Source organism: Pseudopodoces humilis, chromosome 8, assembly GCF_049639895.1.
Source record: "Pseudopodoces humilis isolate 2021_Gansu_Grassland_sample_001 chromosome 8, ASM4963989v1, whole genome shotgun sequence".
NCBI classification, from domain to species: domain Eukaryota; kingdom Metazoa; phylum Chordata; class Aves; order Passeriformes; family Paridae; genus Pseudopodoces; species Pseudopodoces humilis.
This window is the reverse complement of record NC_142207.1, coordinates 14,075,477-14,099,722: the sequence shown is the minus strand read 5'-3', so window position 1 is coordinate 14,099,722 and position 24,246 is coordinate 14,075,477. Positions and strand designations below refer to the sequence as shown.

The 24,246-nt window shown below is 39.9% G+C and overlaps 2 protein-coding genes across 3 annotated transcripts in view; both read left to right on the top strand.

Moving 5' to 3' along the window:
- Nucleotides 1–12: 12 nt before the first annotated feature.
- PECR (peroxisomal trans-2-enoyl-CoA reductase) lies at nt 13–17,729 on the top strand. Its single transcript, XM_005519684.3, has 8 exons — nt 13–133; nt 3,176–3,309; nt 10,700–10,865; nt 11,533–11,614; nt 13,161–13,257; nt 15,399–15,509; nt 16,093–16,204; nt 16,327–17,729. The coding sequence occupies exons 1-8, from the start codon at nt 13–15 to the stop codon at nt 16,413–16,415; spliced, it is 912 nt and encodes a 303-aa protein (XP_005519741.2). The 3' UTR covers nt 16,416–17,729.
- A 5,507-nt stretch (nt 17,730–23,236) lies between these two features.
- MAP3K2 (mitogen-activated protein kinase kinase kinase 2) overlaps nt 23,237–24,246 on the top strand; it is a 51,316-nt gene continuing 50,306 nt past the window's right edge. For both annotated transcript variants that reach the window (XM_014249439.2, XM_005519683.3), the window contains exon 1: nt 23,237–23,298. The gene's annotated coding sequence lies outside the window, so the exon portion shown is untranslated. The remainder of the gene's footprint in view (nt 23,299–24,246) is intronic.

Genomic DNA, 24,246 nt, shown 5'->3' with positions numbered 1-24,246 from the left:
GGGAGGGGGAAGATGGCGGCGACGGCGGGGCGCGGGCTGCTGGCGCTGGGGCTGTCCCGCGGGCGGGTCGCCATCGTCACCGGCGGCGGCACCGGCATCGGCAAGGCCATCGCCGCCGACCTGCTGGCGCTAGGTGGGCGCGGAGCGGGCTCCGCAGGAAGCCCCGGTGGGGCAGCGGGGCGAGGAGGATGTGAGGAGGGCGGACGGAGTTTGAGGGGCCGTCCGGGAATGCCCGCGGGCTGTGCTGTGTTTTGGGAGCTGACGGCGCTCGGGGACAGGGTGCGAGGAGCCCGTGGGTGGGACATTGTGATAGGGTCGGTGAATAGCAAGGGGTTCGAGGTGAGGTTGATGTGGGACTGTGCCTTTTGGCCCGCAAAACAATCGCTATTTTAAACACAGAGGTCAGTGAGGTTATGTTAAACCAGGACCCTTTCTCTCAAGACTCTCCCTTCAGTGAGTTCTCATACTGCTTTAACTGGAGAATTTACGAGGTTGTTGAACCTTGATCCTTACAGGGCAGTATCCTGGAACTACTGCCCGCACAATAACATGTTAAAGGCAGCCTCTGCGATTTCAGGAGCGTCCTGAGATTGAAGAACATCTTAATGATGCACGGCGTAGGTTTTCTTTCCACGCTGAATACAGAGAAGCAGTAAAACCTAGAGTGAAAGGCAGTCTCCTGACTTTCTGGCCTGAGACCAGGAGAGGTAGAGACGACTCCTACATCCACTTTGCAACACCTTTCCTGCAGATTTCAACATAAGTGCCAGGGATCATCGGCATCAGACTGGGTTTGGCTAGTTTATTTTAGTTTATTGTCATGATTGGATTCAGCGCCTTCAGAATACCAGCCCTCGCATTACCCCTCTCGGTGTCACATTGCCGTGGTTTGCATTGTTGGAATGCGCACTACTGCACTGCATAGTAAAGAGCTTTCTTTGTTAAGACTGTGCTGGGAGACATCTCTGCCTCTCCTGGCCTTTGTGCTGCAGCTTTCCACTAGCTTTGTGGAACTGAATGGAGGATTAGTTCTGTTATCTTTGTATTACTGGAGAGCTAAGTATTTTTTTTTTTCAGGTGTCCTTACATGCTGCTTTAAAGAGGTGCTTTTTAAGCATCATCACACTGCTTAACAATTGTGATGTTAACCCGCTACGTTAAAATTGTGCTTAATTTGATCTTTGCTGTTTTTCTCAAGCAAAATACAACAAAAGTGTGTCTGTAACAGCCTAAATAGAGCACAATAGAAAACAAATTTATACAAAGCACATGAGAAAACATGAAGAAAGCCCTATACAGGACTTAAGACTTACTGAGTAATCCTAATTGCCTGTATATTTGCTGGTTACTCCTGACAAGATAATGATCAGGAACTGTTTTCATGTATATCCTGCACTTCAGGTAAGGGGGACTGGTTCTTACAGGCATAGGAGCAGTAACAGATAATAGCAGTCATGATATACATTGTTTATATAGCCAGTCTCCTTTGAGGTCTTCTGGGAAAATTTAAACCTTTTATCTGCAAACTTGTGCCCTTTTCCCTGACCCTATCAGGAAATGGTCTGGTCATTCTTTGTGAAGAAAATTAAGTGATATAGTGTCTGCTTGCACAGTATGTACAAGTGCTCTTCCATGATTAGAATCTCGCTCTCTCCCAATTAGTATATTTAGCAAAAAGATAGTCTTTTACTGGACCTTATTCTATATCAGTGTGTGTATTAATAAACACTTAAGTTGGTAAATACAGCTGGGTTACTGTAATTCAATATTTTGTGTTGCTTGGTAATTGTGTGTGGCATTTTACAAACTTTGTGTTAGTTAGGTGGTTGTGCAAGTGACTGGAGTTCTTAATTTTAAAAAAAATCAGGAAACCTCAGAGACCACTGTCTTTATATATGTTGTTTTAAGATGGCTACTAATAAAAGGTGAAGTTCCTTTTCCTAAGGATATGCAGCTGAAATGCTTCCCTCTGGAAGAATGAAACTCCTCTCTTTTTAATATTTTTTAAAATATATAGTTCCACAAGCCAGCCTGACTCAAATGAACAGCTTGCTGCTCTTTCCTCCCACTAGTTATTTTGAGTTGATTCTGATGTTTGCTTGATCACATGAGAGGCCAAATTCCACTCTGCAACAGAGGGTGGAAAAAACCCCCACACCTGGCAAGATGTAAACATTTTCCATTTTTTGGCTGGTTGAGGATGGTTTAAATTAAAGCAGATGAGCAGCAGACCTGATATGAAGAAAGGATTACTTCTGCTGAAAAGCTAAGATTATAGAAGGAGCAAACTGGGTGCAAGACCTCCTTGCCTAGTAATTTGCTTATCCATTGCATGAAATTGCAGACTTGCTGGATCTGCACTAGGAATTAATTTGGTGTCCTTTGGTTTAGTCTATGTAGTAGAAATTGCTGAAGCCTCAAAGCTGTCCTGAGTCCATTGGTGTGACAGAAGAAATTAGACTGGTTGTAGTGTGAGTGCTTGACTTAAATTTGGCATCTGCATTGTTTTTTCTCCATAGAATGAGTCCTTCTGCCTCCAAATGCTGAAAAAAAAAAAGAGCACTTGAGCTCCTGCCTTATTTTTTTTTCTCTCATTTCTGCAGCTAGGATTCTGCAGTGCCACAGGGAGGGCTCTGTTCCCACTGTCTGTAGACTGCAGATAGGGATTAATCTTGTCAGGCTATTATCCTTCCCTTCAGCCTCTGTAGAGTTAAAAAGCAGACCATTACATTTACTCACTGCTAGTCAAAATTACAGCCAGTTGTACAGGAAGATTATTTTTGTGGTTTTAAGAGCAAGCATTTTTTGTAATCAAGACCTGCTGAAACATCTTTAAATCACTTAATTGATAAATGAGTCAGCTGTGAGCAGAAGCAGCAGAAGTGATGTCTGAAAGCTGCTTTGCTGACTCTGCAACTCACAGGCTGTCTTCCCTTCTGCAGGAAAGAAAGGAAACCTTGGGGGCATTTTTTTTAATTGCTCTTTTCCTGGCACAGAGGGATCTTGTTGCTAAGAAGCACCTGACATCAGTCATTTCTCTCTTTTGCAAGAACTTCAACACTGTATTTTCTAGTCAGTGACTAATAAATGCACATCCTACAAGATATCTCCATGGTGTTGCTAAAAAAATAGCATAATTGTGTTAGCTGAAGGATGTTTCATTTTGTCTCTACAGGTTGCAGTGTTGTTATTGCCTCTCGTAAATTTGACCGATTAAAAGCTGCTGCAGAAGAGCTGAATAATAGATTTGCTTCCATGAGTCCTGCCCAAGTGACTCCCATACAGTGCAATATCCGCAAAGAAGAAGAGGTAAAGATTAGCAATCTTGTTCTTGTTCTTAACATATCAAAAGCATGTCGTGTATATAAATGCTCAGATCTCTAAAGATTTCTGAGCTTCTCAAAAGTAGCTTAGATCAGGGAAGAGGTGGGGAAAAGCTTGGTTAAATTGATCTGGATAGATGTGTTTCCCAAGGGAAGACATTTGTTAGCCATCTAAGCAAAAAAGCATTTGTAAATATTGGCAAATATTTTTCTGACCATGCTTACATATTTCAGATATTACTGGGAGACACAGGTCTTGTAACTGGCATGATCTACAGCAAGCCAGAGCCCACTTAACATGATTCTTTGTCACATTGCTGTGACAGAAGTGAGGGGGTGTTAACTTGTGAAGATGGAGATCTCAGAATAGTTCCTTCAAACAGGAAGGCATAGCATGGAATCTGAATGCTTGTGACTTGACACAAGTACCTTGCATTATCGGTTTGGCTTGTAGTAAAGCCAAAAAACCCCACAGATATATAATATTTTAGCCATGTCAGAAATTTTGGTTACAGTTTGAGGTATGTCTCATTGTGAACTCTCTTACTATTCAAGTTGATTTTTAAATTTTTTCTTCATATTACAAAAAAATGGAAGATCAAGAGCAAAAATACATAATCCAGGTTCTTCAGAAGCCTGCATGCAACTCCTAATTTTTTAATCTCTGTAATTAAATATTTAGAAGTCCAACTTCAGGTTGGATTTTGAACTTTTTAAAGACAGCTAGAAAATCTTCCAGTAACCACTGACTACTACATTTTTATAAACCTTCCAAAGTCTCTCTTAACCTAGATATTAATGACCTTCAGTAGCTATGAAGATTCTTTAAATATCCTAGTACATAGCCATAAAACAAATAAAAATAAAGATTCTTCCCTCGTGGAACAGTTCGTGCCATAAAATATTTATAGTGATCTACTCAGAATTTCTCTCCTAAAGGATGTGAACCCTGGGGCTGTGCAGTATGTCACTTCACCTACCAGTGAATTTTAGGTGTGTGTTTACTGGCATTAGCAGTGCAACATAATAGGTTATGGCAGATGTCAGAGGGCTACTTGCGTGATTAAAGTTGCAGGAAGGAAAGGAGGTAAAGAGGGAGAAAAGGTTTAAGCTTTTTTGCAAGTCTGTTTCTCGCAGAAAGTGCTCTGGCATGCTTAATAACCTTCTGCAGGTGAATCTGTATCAGTCTGAAATTGATTAGTGGGAACTGCAGCATTCTGGGAGATGGTTTGGGGCTTGCTTGGATGGAGAAATGAGGTACTCTCCACTGAACTTGCATTCTTTCTTTGTTTCCTTTTTAAGTGTGGCTAAATACCTATTTGACAAAACAGGCTTAAGTGGCTTTGGAAATTTTCGAAGGTGCTTTTCAAGCCTTCTTTATAATGCTGTGTAAAGTGTTTAGGCATTATTCTGTAGTATGGCTAGTCATAATGATACTTGAAGAAACTTCTGTCTTTGCTATTACCTTGCAGTTTTATCACAGAATTGTCCTGTTTCCAGTTTAGTTTTAAACTCTACCCATTTACAGACACACCAGAACCTTCCTAGAACTTTTTATATGATATTAGTGAAATTTCTATTGGATGTCAGTGGAAGTTCTCTTTAAACGTTATCCTTTCAAGTATGTTTCTATTGAAGAAAGGCTTCAGAGGAAAGAGGCAGATTAAACTCTAGTCTTGAACTTTTCAGTTATTGATTTAGTCTTATAGTTTGACTCACTTCAGTTGTCCAACTGCTCTTACTTATTTCTCTTGAAGTCCTATTTAGAAAAAAATTGCTGTGAAGATTTCATGGGCTTTTGGCTGATGATCTGAATAAGGAATGCAATTTCTGTTGCATGTTAACATAAGAACTTGTGTACCTGTTAAATATTTCTCCATTGCAGATGCCCATCTCCAAGGCCTGATTTTTTATTGGTTAGAGACATCCTGTTATTTTTGCCCTTTAGCTTGTGCTGTTCTGGCTCTGTTTTTTTCTGTTAATGCTGAGATTCTCAAAGATTGCTAAGTCCTAGCCATGTGTAACTTAATTTCTGAATTTACTGTTGGACCAGAAATTTGTGATTTCAGCTCTTAAATTTGTAGTGAGGATAGCACTTCCTTACATTTAGCTACTTTGGTTTGCAAGTTGAAACTAGATAAATTAACAATTGTTAACTTACACTGCTAAAAACTGTCAGAACTGAGGTGTATGGCAGGTTTTCCACATCCTACTGCTTACTATTGCTTATTTATTATGTTTCCTAGAGCAGCAATGATTAAAAGTACGTTTTTCCTAATTTGCACTTGCTTGCTTTGTGGAAACTAGAGGAAAAGTATTTTTGGGCTTTTACTTCAACTCAAAGAGTATTGTACATCCACTTTCAAAACCTACTCCATTCTTAACTTAAAATTTAGTGCCTGGGACTTGGAGTCATAGGAACAGGAATCAGTAAAAGATGTTGTTAAGGACTTTTGTAGCCTAGGAGGCACATATTGAGTAGAGGTAACACAGTAATATAACTCACTTCAGTATTTTCACAAATACAGGAAGAGCTTCTTGTTACAGTGGAAGAGAGAATGAGAGGGCATGTAAACTTTTGGCTTGCCTCACAGAAGAAATGAGACTGGTTACAACTGTGTTGGCTTTGTGTGCTACTCATTAGTAACATTACAACTCATTGTTTGCTTTCAGCTTAGTATGAGTGAAGAGTATTTACCTCAGAAATCATGGGAGCACATTGTTGGGTAGAGAGGAACAGCCTCTTGCAAGAATTCCGTGTGAGTCTACATCCTCCTTCTATTATAGCTCTTATACCAGGTACCAAAGAACATGTGCAGGAGAAAAACATTATAAATGTTTCAACAAGAGAAAAAAACTTAGGAGTTCAAGCTCCCCTAGATGTCAGAAGTGATCTATCACAAACTTCAAACCCCAGGAAGTTTCCTGAAGAACTACATAATTCATTTAATATATCATTCTTTCTGACATGTCACTGAAGTATCTCTAAGAGTAAATCTTTGTTTTAAAGGAAACCACCCTGATCACCTGTAGGAACAAGCCATTTGTTCTTATTATAGATTGCCATTTTTTTTGTCCCTCCTTCTCTATGAATTGTTCTGCGTTTTTCTGAAGGCCTCTATAAATCTTGTCTACATTTGAATTTTATAAACTGGAGGGAGGGATTTTGAATAGGAAAAATTTAAGAAAGATGAAGGTGCTTTCAAATTGCCAGAAGATTATTTTTTGCCTCCTACTGCAAATCTTAAAGTAACTGACCTGCTTTGAAGATGACATGGTTCATGCCTGTAGTTTGGATCTGTGAAATTCAAGCATTAAAAGGTTCATCCATCATCATGTAGTCCATGATGTTTGTTAGAGCTCTTTCTGGCCTAGGAAGAGGCAGAGAAGATGGAGTGAATTAATTGCTTCAGAAGCTTGATGGCAAATATCATGGGGATAGCTTAATGAATTCACATTTTTAAGTCTGTAAATCTTCATCCTCAGCAGCACTTTTGCTTTCTAGTAAAGCTTAGTTTTTGTTTAATGTGCAAGAAATAATCCTGCTTGATGGAGGATTTTCAACCACTGTGTAACCTGTCAGGCTTATTTTTGTCATGAGTTTGCTGCTACTTTTGACTAGTTTTCCCTCAGTGTTCTGTAAAGGATAAAAAACATGTTTTAAAAATGGCAGAGTAGAGGGTTCTGGGATAAGAGAACCTGAGATTTCTCTATTCTGTCATCAGAATATATTTCTACATTCTATCATGGGACCTTATCCTGGAGCAATGATTGTGTACCTCTTCTCTTTTCCTGTATTTTGGAGTGTACATAGTGATAGATGTTGCTTCTTAGCAATTATGAAGCTGAAGTGATTTTTACTGTTTGCATATTTCCTGGCACTGCCCTCATAATGTATTGAGAGCAGATCAGTTTGCTCTTAGTGAGATGCAAACCGGACAACTCTGTGCATGTCTATTTATCTCTTTTTGTGTCTTAAATTTTGAGCTACAGCAAAATCTGTTGACAGGGACAAGACATGAGGAATGAATGCCTGAATTAAGGGGAGGAGGGGAGGGAGAGAGACTGAGAGAGACAGAGACCAAGCAGATGGTAGTCATGATACATGGATACATCAGTGTCCTGTCAGTCTTCTGGGGGTACTACCTTCATACAGGCCAAGTTCCCAATATCCATGCGATGGTCACAGGTGCCTTTCCCTTAACTTGGGGTGATGGGTATGAGCAGTTACTTCCTTTCCTGCTGTTTGCCACAGTGGGCACATTTGTCTGCATGCATTAGCCAAGATGTGGTAACCCAATCTTACCTCTGCTAGGCCTGGAATTAATGCTTTCCTGTCACAAATTCCTCCCTTCTGTGCTTCTCTCAAGTTCCTGATTTGGTGGCTTATCATGTTATGGTAAGTTCCTTCTGTGGCCTTGACAGTGTTTTGAGACAGGCAGCTGTACTCTTTAAATCCTTATACTTGTAAAGCCTTTTTTCTTACTCTCTGTGGACAATCATTTATTTAACTGGAACCTAGATAAGTAGAAGTTACATGTCTAGGTAAGTGGAAGATAAAACCTTGTACTTCTGGTAGGCCACAGCTGTTCTTGAAATCAGCAATTCAGAATTCTGTTCATGGTGTCTCCTTTCCATACTTGAACTCCAGCAACATAACCTGCTGCTGGACCAGACCCCAAGGGTAAAATCTGTCGCTTGGACATCAACAAGACAACTTCAGACAGACTCAATACAGTGCTACTTAGCACATACCTTGTGTCTGAGTTCACTAGTACCTTTTCCAATAAACTTTATAGCTTAGCATAGGCTCAGTTGGTTTATAAATACTTAATGCCTGTCTGTGTGAAGCCTGTAGTGAAGGACTGTGGCTTGGTGGGTAGTTGTGGATAAGAGATTCCTGTTGTTGTACTTTTAAATAACACAGCAGTAACACAGGGAAAATTTACTGCTGTGTGTTACCACTGTGCCAGAATGCCTATTTGTTCTAGCCACCAAATCACAAATCTGTAACATTCTGTAGTGGGTTGTTTGCCTGGGTGTTTTACTCACTCAGGGTGACCTGTGAATGCGTGTGGACATTTGTCATTTTTCCCTGAGTCAGTGACTACTGTCATCTCAGTTATCTGTGAATATGTGGTACCACATAATACATCCAAGTTGCAGTCACACACAAAAGCTCCTTATTGCAGAGCTCCAATCTTCTGTTTATGTCTGAAGTGCCTGATTTTGTTCTTTTCTGTCTTTTTCAGAAGAATGTCCTAAACTAGTAGAACTACCTCATGCAGCTTTACTTTGCTTCCGAAGAGAGTCTTTAATTGCTTTTTTAAGAAGTTCTTTCAAAGTGGATTTTTTAATTACGGCAATAGAAAATAATCTTATTTAGTAGTCAGTGTGATTTAAATGTGTTCCATTAGACCCTCCTTCTTCCTGAGCTGCTGTCTGCTGTCACCATGTTTAACTGGGAGAAGTGTTGCAGTGATGCTTTTTCTACAGCATGGAAGACTTTGTGAAGATCACTACAGTTGGAGCCATCTGAGCTGTCACTGGAGAGCCTTCTGGCCTTTCCTGGCTTTCAGAAAGCAGAACTGATATGTTTGTTTTTGTTGGGTTTTTAATTTTTTTTTCCTTAGAATATGGTGCAGCATGTAGGAGCAACAACAGCTCCTTAAGTGTAACATATAGCCTAGCAATTCAAAATGGTTCATAGCATATAACATTTTGTCCAGCTGTTGAAAACTTGCTTTAATATCTCTTTTCAGCAGATTTTTCTTGTTAATTTGTCTTCTGTCTTTTCTTTTTACCATTCTTAGCATTATTCCTTCTGTGTCTCTCTCTCATCTTTCCACAGTCTGAATAGCCTTAGTCTGTTCAAATCTTCTTTGTACTGTAACCATTTCTGTTCCATAAATGAGCCCATATTTCAGTGACTTACAGAAAATAGTATTCAAAGCAACATTCTCAGACTGACAGGGAGAAGAGTTTGATATTGCTGAGCAAAGCATAACTTTTGCTGCCTAGCCAGACATAACTTTCCTTTGCTCACAGCAAGAGAAAAGTAAAAGCCAAAATGTCCTTGTAGCATGGCTGTTCTCGCAAGCTAAGAGTTCGGGACTGCTGTCACAGATGTTTTGGTTTTCTGGGTTTTTTCCTCACATCCCACAACCTGCAGTGACTAATAAGTGAAGAATAAGATGACATTCAGAATTTGAAGATTTAGTTTAGGTATCAACATTATTTTCTTAAGGCAGTTTTCTCAACAGGCACGAGTTTTTCAGTCATTATATGTTTGTTTTGGGTTTTTTTCTTTCAAGAGGTGCTTCCTTTCAGGATCCATACTATTCTGTTAAACCATCCTGTGCTGTGAGCAATAAAAGATGTGAGGCAGCTATTTATGAGACTGGGTTGGTAACACACATTGTGACGTACAGATAATGCATTGCTTACACTTTTTTTTTTTGTTTCTGATGTTTTCTACTTCTAACTCAATACAGAGAAAGGCTGATTGATATCCTTCCCTGAACCCAATCTGTTTGATTGGTATCACTTTTCCACCTGTTTGGTTTTTTGGGCTTTTTTTTGTTCTGTGTTTTTCTCTGACCACAGATGCTAAATTTTCTTTTTATACATGCTTGAGTAGGAATAACTGATGCATGGTATCTAGTTATGATTGATGATGTAAGCAGAAAACAGTCATATTGTCCCGTTTCTTGAGATAAATATTAAATTATTAAGTTGTTGCTATGGAGCTCTTATTACTATCTTGCAATAATATTTTTGTTAAAGAAGATAACTTGTATTTCCGGCATTTTTTAGACTTCATGTTTTGTAGGGTACTTAACCTTCTTGCTCTGTGTAAGAACGCTGGCTATTACCAATTCATAGGTCAGAGCTGGTGTGAATGTACTAAACTTCTAGATAAGGGTGATAAAACTCCACAAGATGAGTTATATTTTCTATTTAAAATGGTCCGGTGTATGGTCAGATAAAAATAACAATAGCTACCTTATATAGAACTCTTTGCAGATCTCATGTGAATGCCCCCACTCTTCTGAAAAACATCAGAACATTATTAGTAGGTCGTACGTAGTGGGCTTTTGTGACTGATTTTACAAATCTTGGCAGCTTAAATCCCCTTCTTTGGGTGCTGGTATTTTATGCAGCACATGCATCATTCCAGCAAAATTTCCTAAGTAAACATGGATACAGCCCAGTCCTTCTTGGCTGGCTAAACCTTTCATACTGATCTTACAGCCCTTCTGAAGGCTGGACCTCCTCTTTTTCTGTGCAAAGGGCATGAGGGAGAAAATACTGTTTGAGAAGAAAATTTGGTGTAGACCTTGATCAGCATACCACACTAACAAATACTCTTTCAGGTAGAAGCTTTGGTGAGGTCTACACTGAGTCTGCATGGGAAGATTGACTTCCTGGTGAATAATGGAGGGGGCCAGTTTGCAAGTCCTTCTGAAGCCATCCGTGCAAAAGGCTGGAATGCTGTGATAGACACAAATCTGACAGGGACCTTCTATTGTTGCAAAGCAGGTAAGGTCTGAACATTAAACTTAATGTTTATTTGATTTTTTTTTTACAGAAATACCAGAAGATAAGAAGTGAAAAGTTTCCCTAGCTGCTTCTGCACTTATCTGACAGTGGATATTTGTTTTCTTGAATCTCATGCAAAGCTTTGCATTAAATGGTGTATTACATTTGTTCCTAAATACAAACATACATTTAGGCAAGTATGATCTTCTGGTTAATACCAGGTTTGGAAGTCAGTTGACTTGGATACTCATTTAAAAGACTATAGGAAAATCGTTTCACTTTCATGGCCTTGTATTCACTGTGTATAACATAGGAAAATACTTTATTCGGGGATATAAATTTAGGCTTAAATTTAAGTATGGTATGTCATTCTCACTTAGCATTTGGAATGTGGAAACTAAAGTAATTTACATGGAAACATGAAATCTTGATTTCTATCAAATGCTTCTTTACAAACATTGAGCCTTACCTGGACCATGCCTGTTGCATCATGGCCTCACCTCTGGATTGGCAAAGCTGTGGTAGAAACAGCAGATTGTTTTTCTAAACCAGTATGACAAATGTGTAGTGTGATTGCAGTTAAGACTCCAAATTTGGTTTCCAGTTGGCAAGTTCATTTGTATGTATTTCTTCTGATATTTATAGGTTATCTTCCTCCTTCATACAGTGTACAATGCCTGGATGCAGGAACATGGAGGAGCCATTGTCAACATTACTGCTGCCGTGAGAAATGGCTTTCCTGGAATGTCGTAATATATATTTTCTTTTCATACTTTTCTATATTTTTCCCCCAGAAGTACTAACTGTTCCTAACTGACCTTCACACACTTCAGAAAAGTGTGTACTGGGCAGCAGCGGAGTATAGAAATATAGTAGTTAGGTCGAGAGAGAAAGAATATCACTTGGCTTTATGTGTGGGGATCTCTTACTAATCCAGTAGATGGCATCTCTGGTCTCTCTCTGCTTGTTTGTAAGAAACTATGAAGCAAGACTTGTCAGTGAAGCTTTAATTCAAAATAGCTTCTTTTTTTGTTTGTTTTTTTTTTTTTTTTTTTAGACTTTGAAATTGAGTTTCTGTTGAAGAAATATAAAAATATATTTTGAGCAAGTGCTGCATTATTTCACTTTGACCTCATTCAGGCTTGAATGGTTTCAAAACCAACATTTTTTTAAGGAACAGCAGAATATTTTCTCACTAGCTTGTTCTTCACAGTACAGAATAAATATAGAGATCCACATGGTGGTGCTGAAGCTACAGTTATTTGAGTATCTCCACTGTGGTATCTGGTTCAACTGTCATGGCAAATAGGCTGAAAATGTTTCAATTTGAGTTGAACTAAGAGGAAAAACAAGCTAGTTCTGAATAACAGTGGAGAAATTTTCCTGAGTAACCGTTGTATGTAGATGGATAGACAAAACTACTTCCAAATTAGATTGAGTTGAAACTTCTTGCAGAAATGCACTGTTGAAAAAGATATGCCTTTACAAGTCCAGCCAGCACTCATGCCAAAAGTCATCTGATAGGACTTCTTTATAAGTGTTAATTTTGACCATAAAAGTTGTCATGTTTCCTCAGAGTGTGCCTGGAGGTTATCTATTTCTGGCCTAAACATATGAATAAGTTATATTGTCTTTTGTTTTTCTTATTCATTTCCTTTATTTGAGAAGCTATTGCATCTATCTCCTCTTAGTCTGTTTCACTAGGCTAAAGCAGCTAAATTTATTCATTTTCTCTGACTACAAATGTCTACAATTCATTACTGCAGTAATTTTGTTTGCATTTGTTCAAGCTTGTAATTATTTCAGACTAGTTATCTACAGCAGCAAGGCTTAGGAGTTCACTCTGACTCTCATGTCTCTATCTCCATCTACCTACACTAATTTTTGAATAGTGACTTATTTTAATCATGTTTGTCAGAAGACTTAAATATATCTTTCAGACCACTGTTCTTCCAAGTGTTGCTTTACCTGTGCAGGCTATACGTAGTTTTACACGGTTTGAACTTCAGCTGTTTCTCTTTTTATAAGCCTCCTCCTGCAGTAGAGCGTAGCTGACCCCATGTTGCGTTGGGAAAGAGATTTTAAGTATTCCTAGCAATGGAAGGAAATCACAGCATAGATTGTTTGAACAGTGAAGCTATGGTCAAACTTAGAAACTAGAGAGTCTCTCTCTTTCAGATGCTTGTCCAGCCACAGAAAACCACTCTGAATACCCTAGTGAGGCTGCAGTAGAATTAACACTGGACACCCTTAGCTAAGGGAACAGATGCTTCCTTTGCTTTCTTTTCTCCATAGGCACACAGGAGCTGCAAGAGCTGCAGTGAATAACCTAACCAAGACTTTAGCTTTAGAATGGGCTCACAGTGGAGTGAGAATCAACAGCGTTGCTCCCGTACGTAATGGCAATGAGCTGATTAAAATTACCTATTTCATGTGCTCATAGTTAGAGCTTTTGGATTTTTAAATTTATTACCAGTAACTGTTTGTAGATTATTTATATATTTGTTTATTTATAATTCTCTTATTGTGTTCTTTGGACCATTTGACAGTGTTTTGTACTTTTGGATGATGAGTCAGAGGATGTGGGATAAAATTGCTTTTGCTTTCTGCCTTGATTTGGCACACTTGGTTTTTAGTTTTTTTATAGCTAAATGAAATGATACTGGTAGGAGTTGGTGACCTGTCTTATAAAGCCTTGACATAAAAATTACTGTTTCAGTAATGGATAAATTACTTCTGAGTTCAGGAAACTTCTTCTGTTTGAGGTTCAGGTATGTTGATAGTTTCCACCTATGTTTACAAATTTATTTGGAAAATCTCTGTATGTCTCACATAACACCTTTTACTTTGTCTCCTATATGTTAAGTTAGTTTAGCTTTAGGTATATAAAGAGACTGTAGTTGGAGTGTACCTTCTCTCAGAGAAATTATATGTAAAAATGTGTGTTTTCATTTATTTAATCAAATTTATGCAGACAAGAAACCACTATACAGGTCAGCTAAAATATGCCTGCCACATTTCTGAGGAATTAGACAGCAGGTAGAGTTGTTTTAAATAACTGTATAGAAAGAGCACCTATGTTTTGTAGTGCTGCAGATACAGAAAATATATAGAAGCTCTAGTCTTGACTTTTGAGTATGTGTGATCTCTTGTCATTTTCTCTTATCCACAATTTATTTTGCACATTTACTCCCTTGAAATTAAAAGAGGAAACATAAACTTTGTCCAGCTACTTCTACAGCCAGAATTTAGCTTATCTCACAGTGAGTGTCATAAGTGAAGTGCCATTTTTGTTTAATTGATCCCTTGGAAAATCTTGTTGCTATTTTTGTAGAATGTCTGTATATTCTGTTGTGCCTCTTGTCCTAAAACATCTGGCTTTGTGTGGCAAAGCATAGAATGCTTAATGACAGATGCATGTTAATCATTCAGGTAAAGGCTTTTATGTAACCTTTGTGAGACCAAATTAATCTGTAGACATGTTAAATATTAAGTTCTACTGACTTGTATTTCCTGTTTATCTGTTTTTTCTGATTTATCAAGTCTTGGGGAAGTAAGTAATTAAGACAGCATTATTATGTGAATATACTTTTCAGGCATGCTAATTACCTAATGAATCATGCTGATTAGATATTATAGCACATGTCAGAAGTTTTTGACAAGCAAACTCTTTAGGGCTTCAGCTCTTTCAGAAGTATTTGCTGGCTTTATTACTATGCTGGTAACAAAAGTCAATGTTTTAGTTACGATAATATACTTTGTGGACCCATCAGGTCTGTGGTAACAATACAAAATTGTTACTGCTTTATGAGAGGAGAGCAACCTCTGGGAATTGATACATAGAGAGGGAAGTGTACGTTCTGAAAAAAATAGTTTCACATATGTTATACAGGTATCTTAAAAATCTCAGTATATGCTTCATGGGTGAATTCAAATTTTGCTATTTTACTTAAACTTGAGTCCCGAAAGTTCTGTCCTAACTGGTGGATGTAACTCTGTGTTCACATTGCCATCTTCCTTCTCAAAACTAAGCTGGACTGTGTGGTCACCAGAGCAAACACAGTCATCTTTTTCTGCTTCTACAGCAGCTAAGTAGGGAGAGTCAGAATTCTGACTGAAATCTGTCTGCTTCTGTAATTCACAATAAATTGGGCTAGTGCTCCTACAGAAGACAAAAAACTTTTGAGAACTTGTTCTTGAGGCTTTGTAGTTTCCTGCTGTAATTTAACATGAAATGCTTGTAATTTCAAAGCAGACATGAGTTTTTTTTATACTCCACTTTTTTTGTTATTGAAGTGACAGTGGAGAATTGGAATAATCAGAATTATTGTGCTTGAACAGAGATGTGGCTAGCAGCCAAATTACCTTCTTGTATAAATGATACTATGCTATTACATTCAAAAACTTGTATTTGAGTGCTCTTTGGATAGTTCAGTCTCACAGGAAATCAGTAATGACAACTTCACAATTTTAGAATGATCAGTTTAAATGTATGCAAGAGAACTTAAGTTTTACTGTACTATTTTTAAATAGGGACTGGTATTTTCGGAAACTGCTGTTGCAAACTATGGAGAACAAGGTGTAATGATGTGGTTAAAGAGCATACCAAAGGTTCCTGCCAAGAGGTCAGCTGTTCCTGAGGAGGTAATGTATTTCAGAATGCTTCTGATATGCCTGCTTCTGTGTCTCTATTTTGAAACCACTTTATTATATGGAGAACAAGAAGATTTAATTTTGCACTGTGATGGACTATTCAAAAAGAAGAAAGCTTGTAGCAATGTGTGGTCGTGCCAAGTGAGAGACTTAACCAGTAGTCACTGTTATACAGAGAATTTAATTCAGCTGCCTCTTACAGCTGAAGAGTTGGAAAGTAAACATTATTTCTTGAAGAAGTTGACTTTGGCAGGAAGGACTGAAAGAATGAATATTAAGGGTAAAAAAAGTGTATCTTAAAAGCAATTAGCTCTCTTCCACCAAGAATGTGCATCTTTGATAAACTGATCAACCTTTTTTTGGGTTTTTTTGGTATCTGATGGTGCTCTGTGACATTTTAGTGGTTTTACTCTGTTAAATGCTGATGTTTGTGGCTGGAAAAATGGCTTTAAGGCTGTTACAGTTTTCATTACTAAGTAGAAAATGTTACTATATCTGTAAAAGTTTTCACAAGTTTCTTTGACATGAATAATTCCCAGCAGTTTAAGAAAGATTAAAATTGTTCTTTTGCTAGATCTCTCCTGCAGTATGTTTCCTGCTGTCTCCAGCTGCATCATTCATAACTGGGATAACCATGGTTGTGGATGGTGGCCAGAGTCTGTACAGCAATACTCTAGAAATACCTGGTAAGAAATGGGCTACAAAATAATGCCCTTTAAGTGACTGAAGTTGTGCAGCAGGAGCACACAAAAGTAAGATGTCTAGTTTCTCAAGCAACTAAGTAAATTCTTCTGTTTGTTTTCCTTAGATCATGACAGATGGCCCTCACCACCAGAAGGAAAAAATTCTGAAATGCTGAAAAAGCTTCTTTCTGGCGAGTTCAAACCAAAGCTATAAAATGAAGATATTTTACCTTGTTCCCAGTTGCAGCCTTGCTGATAATGTCACTTTGTGATTTAGCCTTATTATTCTCAGTAATATTTTTTTTTCCTCATATGTAACTACATTAAGTGCCTTGATTTTTTTGTTGGTTTATATTTAAAACTTTTGAAAGGCTTTACGTTGTACATCTCTGTAAACACTCACCCTGAAAACATTCAATCTTTTGGGAAGGGAAAATATTAAAAAGACAAACTATCCATTTGCATGGGCATCAAGTAATGAAGAATCCCAGCCAGAAGTGAATAAAAGGAATACTGATTTTGCAGTGAAGGTAGCCAAGAGGGAATGTTTAGGAATCCTTCTGTTCTTGATGAATTTGCGGAGAAGGTAAATCTTTTTCTATTAGTTGCATCAGTAGCCCTTGGGTAAGTGTTAGCTGTATTTCTGTTCACTCACATACTGAGTATTCAACAATGGTTTTAAAGACAAAATAGAGTAAGTATTTCTCTGAAAATAAATAAAAATAAGATGGAATACTGTTATTAATGTTTCAGACAAATATGGCATATCATATTTGGAGCGTTTTGAATTGTTTGCAGATATAATGACATAATGGTGTTAAGCTGGCTGCAACTTGATAACAGAATAAGCAGATAATAAATACAGTGATAGAAAACAGTATAGATTCAACAATTTAGCATGTAAAATCTGTGGTGTATATTGTAGTGCTCTCTGCAGTATGCTACACTAGTAAATGAGAATTTGGAATTCTTCATCTTCCAGCTAAAACATCTTTTATCCATACTGTGTTGTCTTACAATGTTAATTTTGTTCATTACTGCCTTTAGATGTGGTTTTTGTGAACAATGAAGAGATGCCATTTAAAAACTGGAAATCTTGTAATACATCCCTTGAAGAAGCTATATTTGTAATTTTTTTATTCATTTTAAGGCAAATGTTCCCATTCTGCTAACTTTAGTGAAAATATAAAAAATATTAAAGACTGTGCTTGTTTGCTGTAAAAACTGAAATTCCTGGAATCTAGTTGCTGCTATAGAAAGGAACTTTAAATACTTAATTTTGGACTGAATGTAAGAGTCTGATGGATGTTTGATTTTTGTGTCTTTCAGTAAAATATGTGTTCTTATATAGGTACATGTAGATTGCTTTTTCATGAAAATGAAATGAATGCCAGTTTTGGGGGGAGAGGAGGGATTTGAGCACACAACCAAGTGTGTTCTTCCTGCTTTATGCTCTTTCCTTAGTAACTGGACAGTCATTTATGCGACTGTGAGAAATTAATACAGAAATAAAGCAAATTTTTTCAAACCTCTTGTGTAGGGTATCTTTAGTTTATTGCAAATATTAGTTCAGGGTACTCAGCAAGAGGATTCCTGGAAGCAAATGCACCTGTTAGATAACTAACTCTAGAAGTCTAGCCCATTGCATTCAAGTGAATTTCATTTATTAACACATTATTTCAACATTCTTAACATCTTTCTGGAAAAGAAGGTTAAACATGAATAAGCGTGAGACTTGTGGAACTTACTTTGTTTGACTGTGAGTTTCTACGGTACGTGTGCACTGTGGATTTAAAGTGAAGTGGAAGTGAATTGATGACTTCTGTTATATCCCAGAAATGTTCACTGAAAGATTATGTAAAAAAGAAAAGATTTCCAAGTACAAACTTGGAAATCATCAATTTTTAATCTTGCAGATTTCCTCTTTACTGTGCTATAGTGTGAATATTCATAAAGAGGGGAAGTTTATATGTAATGATGGTAAAATTCATCATTAACCTCAGGAATTCATGAGAACATTAGAAAGGTGAGCATTCTCCCATGTGGGAAACAGGTTCAGTCTGCAAGTAATAAATTCCTTCACATGTAAAACTATAACAAACTTTTCTGCTTGTGCTGAATACAGTTTGACCTTGCCTTCTTCAAATTTCAGCAAAGCAATGGATGTACTAAGATGTAAGTTAGTTCTGTAGAAGAGGGTGTGTGCTTTTTTTTTTTTAAACTGGCAGGAGGTTGAAGCAGGCAGCATTCGTGGAGCTGTAAGGTGCTCATCTTAGTGCAATAGGAGAATATACTCAGAATACTCTAAGGGTAAATCTGGTTTAAAAATAGAGAAAATACATCCTCAGAAGGAGAAGGGGACACATCAGTGTTTGCTTTTCTTTGCTTTTTCTTTTTTTTCCCCAGTAATAATACAAAGGTTCCCCCATGAGTTGAGGATTACTGTACATAATATTGAAATGTTTATCACAATTTTTTAGATATTAGGATAGTAACTCCCTTGCTGTAATGTAAAAAATAATCACAGCCTTTCTTTTTTTTAATCTGGGTTTTTGTTTTGTTTTGTTTTTATTTGTATTTCTCAGGGGTTTTTGTTTTTCTGTTTTTTGTCTTGCACCATGGATTACATGAAGTGTTTAATTCTCAGAACAGAGCTTTTATTTTGGTCTTGCTTCTTTGGTCAATTTTTATGTAGATATAAAATTATTTTGAAAGTTTTGCAGCACATTGCAGAAACCCAGTATTGTGTCAGCTGGCAGCAAGAATGTTTCAGGTGTCTGCTGTAGTGCTGCAGATAATATCAACTGTAGCAAAGCTCTTCCTATGCCAACAACCCATGATCAAAGGGCATTGAGAGGTTAAAAGAAATGGGTGTGGTAGCGAAAACATCCTTGACCTTATGATTGGGGTATCTGGAGTTCAGAGAACAGAGAACTTGATTTGATTTACTTTACAAGGAAGGTAAAAGCAAGTGTGAGAAAAGGGCTAAGGAACCTCATGAAGAATCAGAGATTTACCGACCAAACACTGAAACTTAAACATTTACTGCACTGTATAATTGTAATAAGCAAAGAGAAGACTATTAGAATGACAGTTACATTTACCATTCTGTTAGAAAACTCTTTTTGGTTGGTTTCGTTGGTAAAACTTTGGTTTTACACCTGGCTAAGCCTTGCCTATTCTGCCTAATTCTTACCAGATATTCATTTGATGGATGAATAGGTGCTTACCAACTGCTACTTTACTCCACTGTCTGGTGTTATATCTGAATATGTGTCATAGAACTTTACATTTGTGATAGCAGTGTAATTCAATGAAGGAGAACTTCTGTAAATATCTGTCAACTGCACTGGTGTTATGTTTTACAGGTTTCTCTTTGTGTTAAGCAGAATATTGTTCATTCAGGGTATTTATTTAACATAAGGGGAAGTCTGATTATTCTGTGGGTTTACTTTAGTGTAAAATGAAGTCTCTGTTGTAGAAATCTTCATTTTTAAAGACTAACAGTTGTCATGTTTGCTAAAGGGAGAGAACAGTCTGTGCAGTGTCATTCTGCAGTAAGGTCCCTTGTCTGCTTTAAGATGTAAATGAACAAATATGAGGCAACCATTGCTTGTTATAAGCATTCATGGCTGTGTTTAGTCTTCTGAGCAGTCACACAAAATATCCCCTATAATCTTTAAGAAAGTGTGCTCTTTGCAAGATAGTGTAATTTCATATACTTCTAATCAGCATCTCCAAGTTTCCGCTTGGCATCTCAAGTAGCAACCTTGTGTTAAATGGCTGAGTGCTGCAGGTGTTAGGGGAGTTGTCTTATTAGTAAAGTCAACAGTGTCTGTATTCTGCATTACTGAATACAGCCAAGACCTACAGGTAAATGAGTTACTTCATAAACTTCACTGGTGGGGTTGGAGCAGACAAACCTATCAGTACTACTGCCCAACATCACTTAGCGTATATAACATTTTTATGAATCTTCCAGCAGTGGTTTAGGACTGTCCTCCCTATCATACCTGCTCTCCCTTTCTTTTCACACCAGCTTTACAGTGGTGGTGCATTTGTATTGGGTAGAAGTGGAAGTACTAAGATGCAGGCACTTGTTTCCTTCTGACATGGGAAGGCAGAAGAGCAATAGCAGACATGACTAACAAAGGTTTGAAATAATACTGCTGTTTGCTCAATGCATGTGTGCTGGGTTTTAAGTTTATAAACAGACTGTTGGTCCTCCTACTGATGAGGAAAGATTCTGGATCATGTTATAACATCCTGGCATCACAAGCTTTACCCTACTGCAGTTCCTAGAAGAAGCCATTTTGACTTCTGTTATCTGCTCTGTCTCCAGCAGCTTGTTCCTTTGTCAGTTAACCCCTCCTTTGTTAAAATATATACTAAATTAATCACTAACTTACCCTTTTCTGGATGTCATTCAAAGCGTGGTAATACGGTGCCATCTATAGGAAAGAGTGGTGGGGAGGCAAACTTGGGAGAAAAAGGAGAATGATGGTACGGCTCTGAAAAGGGGCTGGTCTGTTCCTTTTTGAAGAGTTCAGAAGCTGTAGCTCTAGTGTTAACTAACACAGACACTTGTTAGCCTCAAGCAATACACATAGGAGAACCTCTCATTGCAATGATGTATTGATTCTGGAATTCAGGGAGAGCCATTCTCCCAGATTTCAGTCAATTGCTTGAGTACACTATCCTGCGATGTACCTATTCTATCATTTCTACTCCCACAACACCCAAACTCTGTCATCGGTACAGGGTTTGAATTGAATGGATAAATAACCAATATACTTTATTTCAACTCCTGCCAGCTATTTTTTACTGTTATTTTCCATATCGGCAATTACACTGCTCCTGTAAGATTTATTTTGCTCTGGTAGCATGACACATGATCCCAAAACCATGCCCCTGGGTTTGGGCTGAACTTAGTGTAAGCCAATGTCATAAGTGCTGGTCCTGGGTGTTGATAGGTATTTTTTATCTCAAAGTCAATATTTAGCTGTTTAACCTGCTCCTGCTACTGAAGATGCCCTGAGTTCAGGATTGTGGCATGACAGCACAGATGCCTGTCAGGATGTACAATCATCTCTGCAAGGCACTCTCGCGATTGTGCTCTGTGCTGAGCAGGCTTTGTGCAGCAATACAAAGCATCACATGGGCAGAGGAATGTGGGATGATTTTCCACAATCCTTGCTGGCTTCTTCTGTACTGAAAGAACTTTGACTTCGAAACCAACTATTCACTAACCCCTCCTCCATCAGTTAAATCCAGTTACAAGATGCTAAACTGACAAATGGCTGTGAAATGGAACATTAAGGCAAGGGAAACATTGGATGTGTTTTCAAAGCTGTGTAAGCAGCTGTGGCTCATTGATTTTGCTTGATGGTGTAGGAGCATCACGTCAGCATTTTCTTGGCTGTTTCCCTATTGTTTGGCAAAAAAGGTCACCTTTTTAACTTCCTAATTAAAGACTCTTGGTCGTGGAAAGTGTCTCGTGAGCACCACTGACAATTTTCCCAAGTCTGGATCAAAGTGTCGTAGCTTTGAGATGACTATGTCTCCTGCATGATGGCTCTGGCATCAGTGATTCAGTGCCTTGTGCCTTTCTTGGATGTGCTTTATCTGTTGGTTGTCTTTTTCAGTGCCTTTTTAAAAATATGACAGTATTTGCTTTTATCATCTTCTGCAGCCTATTTTGGTTGAAACTCTCAAAATAATCATGTAATGGACCATGATGGGCAATTACTTAGTTTCGCATGTGGTTCCCGCTGGAAACTGACACATAAGTCTTAAACTTCTGTTCAAGCATTATTTCACAGGTTTGTTAAGGGTGACCAAAGTAGCTCCCAGCCCTTGTTTTGGATAGATTTTGAGGGGTTGTCCAGGATTTGCAAACCTCTTGATGTCTTACACATTAAATACCTCTTACCACTTGCCCAGAAAGCAGCATGTGAGCAGCAGCTCAGCGGGGATTACTGAGCTGTGGAGTCAGGTGCCCCAGCACAGGTCACTGCTCTCTGCACAGCTGTGTGAACACACGGGCCCTGGCATTGTCTCAAAGGGCGTCCGCTAGACACGCACAGGTCATTTGTGCATCTCACACACAATGGTTCGTGCCTGTACGGTTACTGTTAGATCTTTACAAAACTAATTACAGTGCCCTGCTATTATTTACCGTCATCGGTTACTTAAGACTGCAAGGGTAGCTGTAATAGCTGTTCTGCTACGTATCAGGGACTGCTTCCTCGCTGATTAATTGATGGTAGTATCCTTCTTCCTTGCATGTATTGACTTCCTGTGGGAAGCAGGTGCCTCCTGCAGAGAGCGGTCAGTCTGCCGGGAGAAATGGGCGACCTGAAGGCGGCAGAACGCCGTTCTAAATTGTCCTAAAAGCCTGCGCAGCCCCCTTAAGAGGCAAGTCAAGGCGGCGCGTCCTGCGCTGGGCTGCGGTCGAGGCCTGGCAGAGGCGGGGGATTTGTTGCAGTGAGCAATGGCAATGGTTGTACCGCGGTGCGCCTTCCCGTCCTGCCCTCGCACGGCGCCGATCCCGCAGCCGCGGAACGGCGCTAGGCCGGGGTGCCGCGGAGGGTCCCGGGCGGGACTCGAACCCCGGGATGGGGCACGGCGCCCCCGCGCCCCCGCGGTCCGGGGGCGCGCCCCGCCCCCTCGCCGTGACGCCGTCGCGCGGTGACGCCTCGCGCTCCCTCCCCGTCACGGGGCCCGGCGCGCGCGGGGCGGAGCTCGCGGGCGGCAGCAGCGGCGGCCGCGGCGCTTCACGCCCGACGGGACCCCCGGCCCGGCCCGGCCCGGCCCCGCCGCGGCCGCAGCGCCCCGAGGCACCTGCCGCGCTCCACTCCGCCTGCTGAGTCGCGTCGCTCCTTCCGCGCCGGCCTCGGCGCCGCCTGTCACCGTCCCCGCCGTGCTCCCGCGCGGGCAGGCCCACGGGCCCCTTCCCCCCCTCCCCCGGGGGGGTGGGCTCCGCTCCGGAATCCTGGCCGCTCCCTCCGCGCCGCCCGCCCAGCCGGGGCTGCGCCCGCCGCCGCCGGGAAGCGCGGGGGGTCCCCGGCGCCCGCCCGGCCTCCGCCGTGACATAGGTCGGTGCGCGGGGAGGGAGGGGGCGGGCGGGGGGCGGCCCAAGTGCGTGGGAACCCCAGGGCGGGTTTGCCAGGGCGCCTTGGGGGGCCCTGGGGCGGCCCCGGCGTCCTCGGGGGTGCCTGGGCTGGGGGGGCAGCACGAACCCGGCCCCGTGCAGGTGCGGCTACGCGGCGGTGTAGTTGTTTGCGGTGCCGGCAGTCACACGTTAATGTTGCTTACTTACGTTACCGCTGCAGTATCTTAAGTGTTTTATGTGCCTGCCGAGTATTTCTGTGTCACCTTAAACCTTCCTGTGATTGCGCGCTGATGCTGTGGTTTCTCGTCTTTGAATTGCTCTGCAGTGGTAGTGCTGTGAATTGGGTATGTAGGTCAGATTCTGCGAGATGTTTTTGTCAGGGGAAAAAGTGAATATTGGATTATTTATTCCCGTATTGCTTTTGAAGTGCATTGCAGCACCCACGAGGTTAGGGGTTTGTTTGTTTTTTGTTGTTTTTTTTTTTTTTGCTTTTTTGGTTTTGTTTTGTTTTGTTTTCCCTTGGTTTCTCTTGCTTCATAAATTTGCTTTTAGTTTTTGGCTGTGGCATTACTGAAGATCAAAGTGCTAAATTAGCTGAGCACTTCTAAGCTATATTGTATCATGCAGTGTCCTCTAAGAGGGTGGTAAAATATAATAGAAGCCTTCCTTGAAATAAGGGGGATTTCTAGCGGGCGCAGAAAATGTCTCTCAACTACAGCGTTTGTTTAAACAATGCAGCACGTTGCAGAGCATTGGAGGCCTTCGGAATTGTATTGCTGTGTATATGGCAGAGACGTATTAGCAGAGTGAATGGCTGCAGGCTTGTCTTGCACAACATCTTGGGTTCTTTCGTGGCAAAGCACTTACTAACGAAATACCCTAGAAAGTGTTCTTTCCTGTGGAATTCCCTGTGGATATTTTTAAGAGAAGG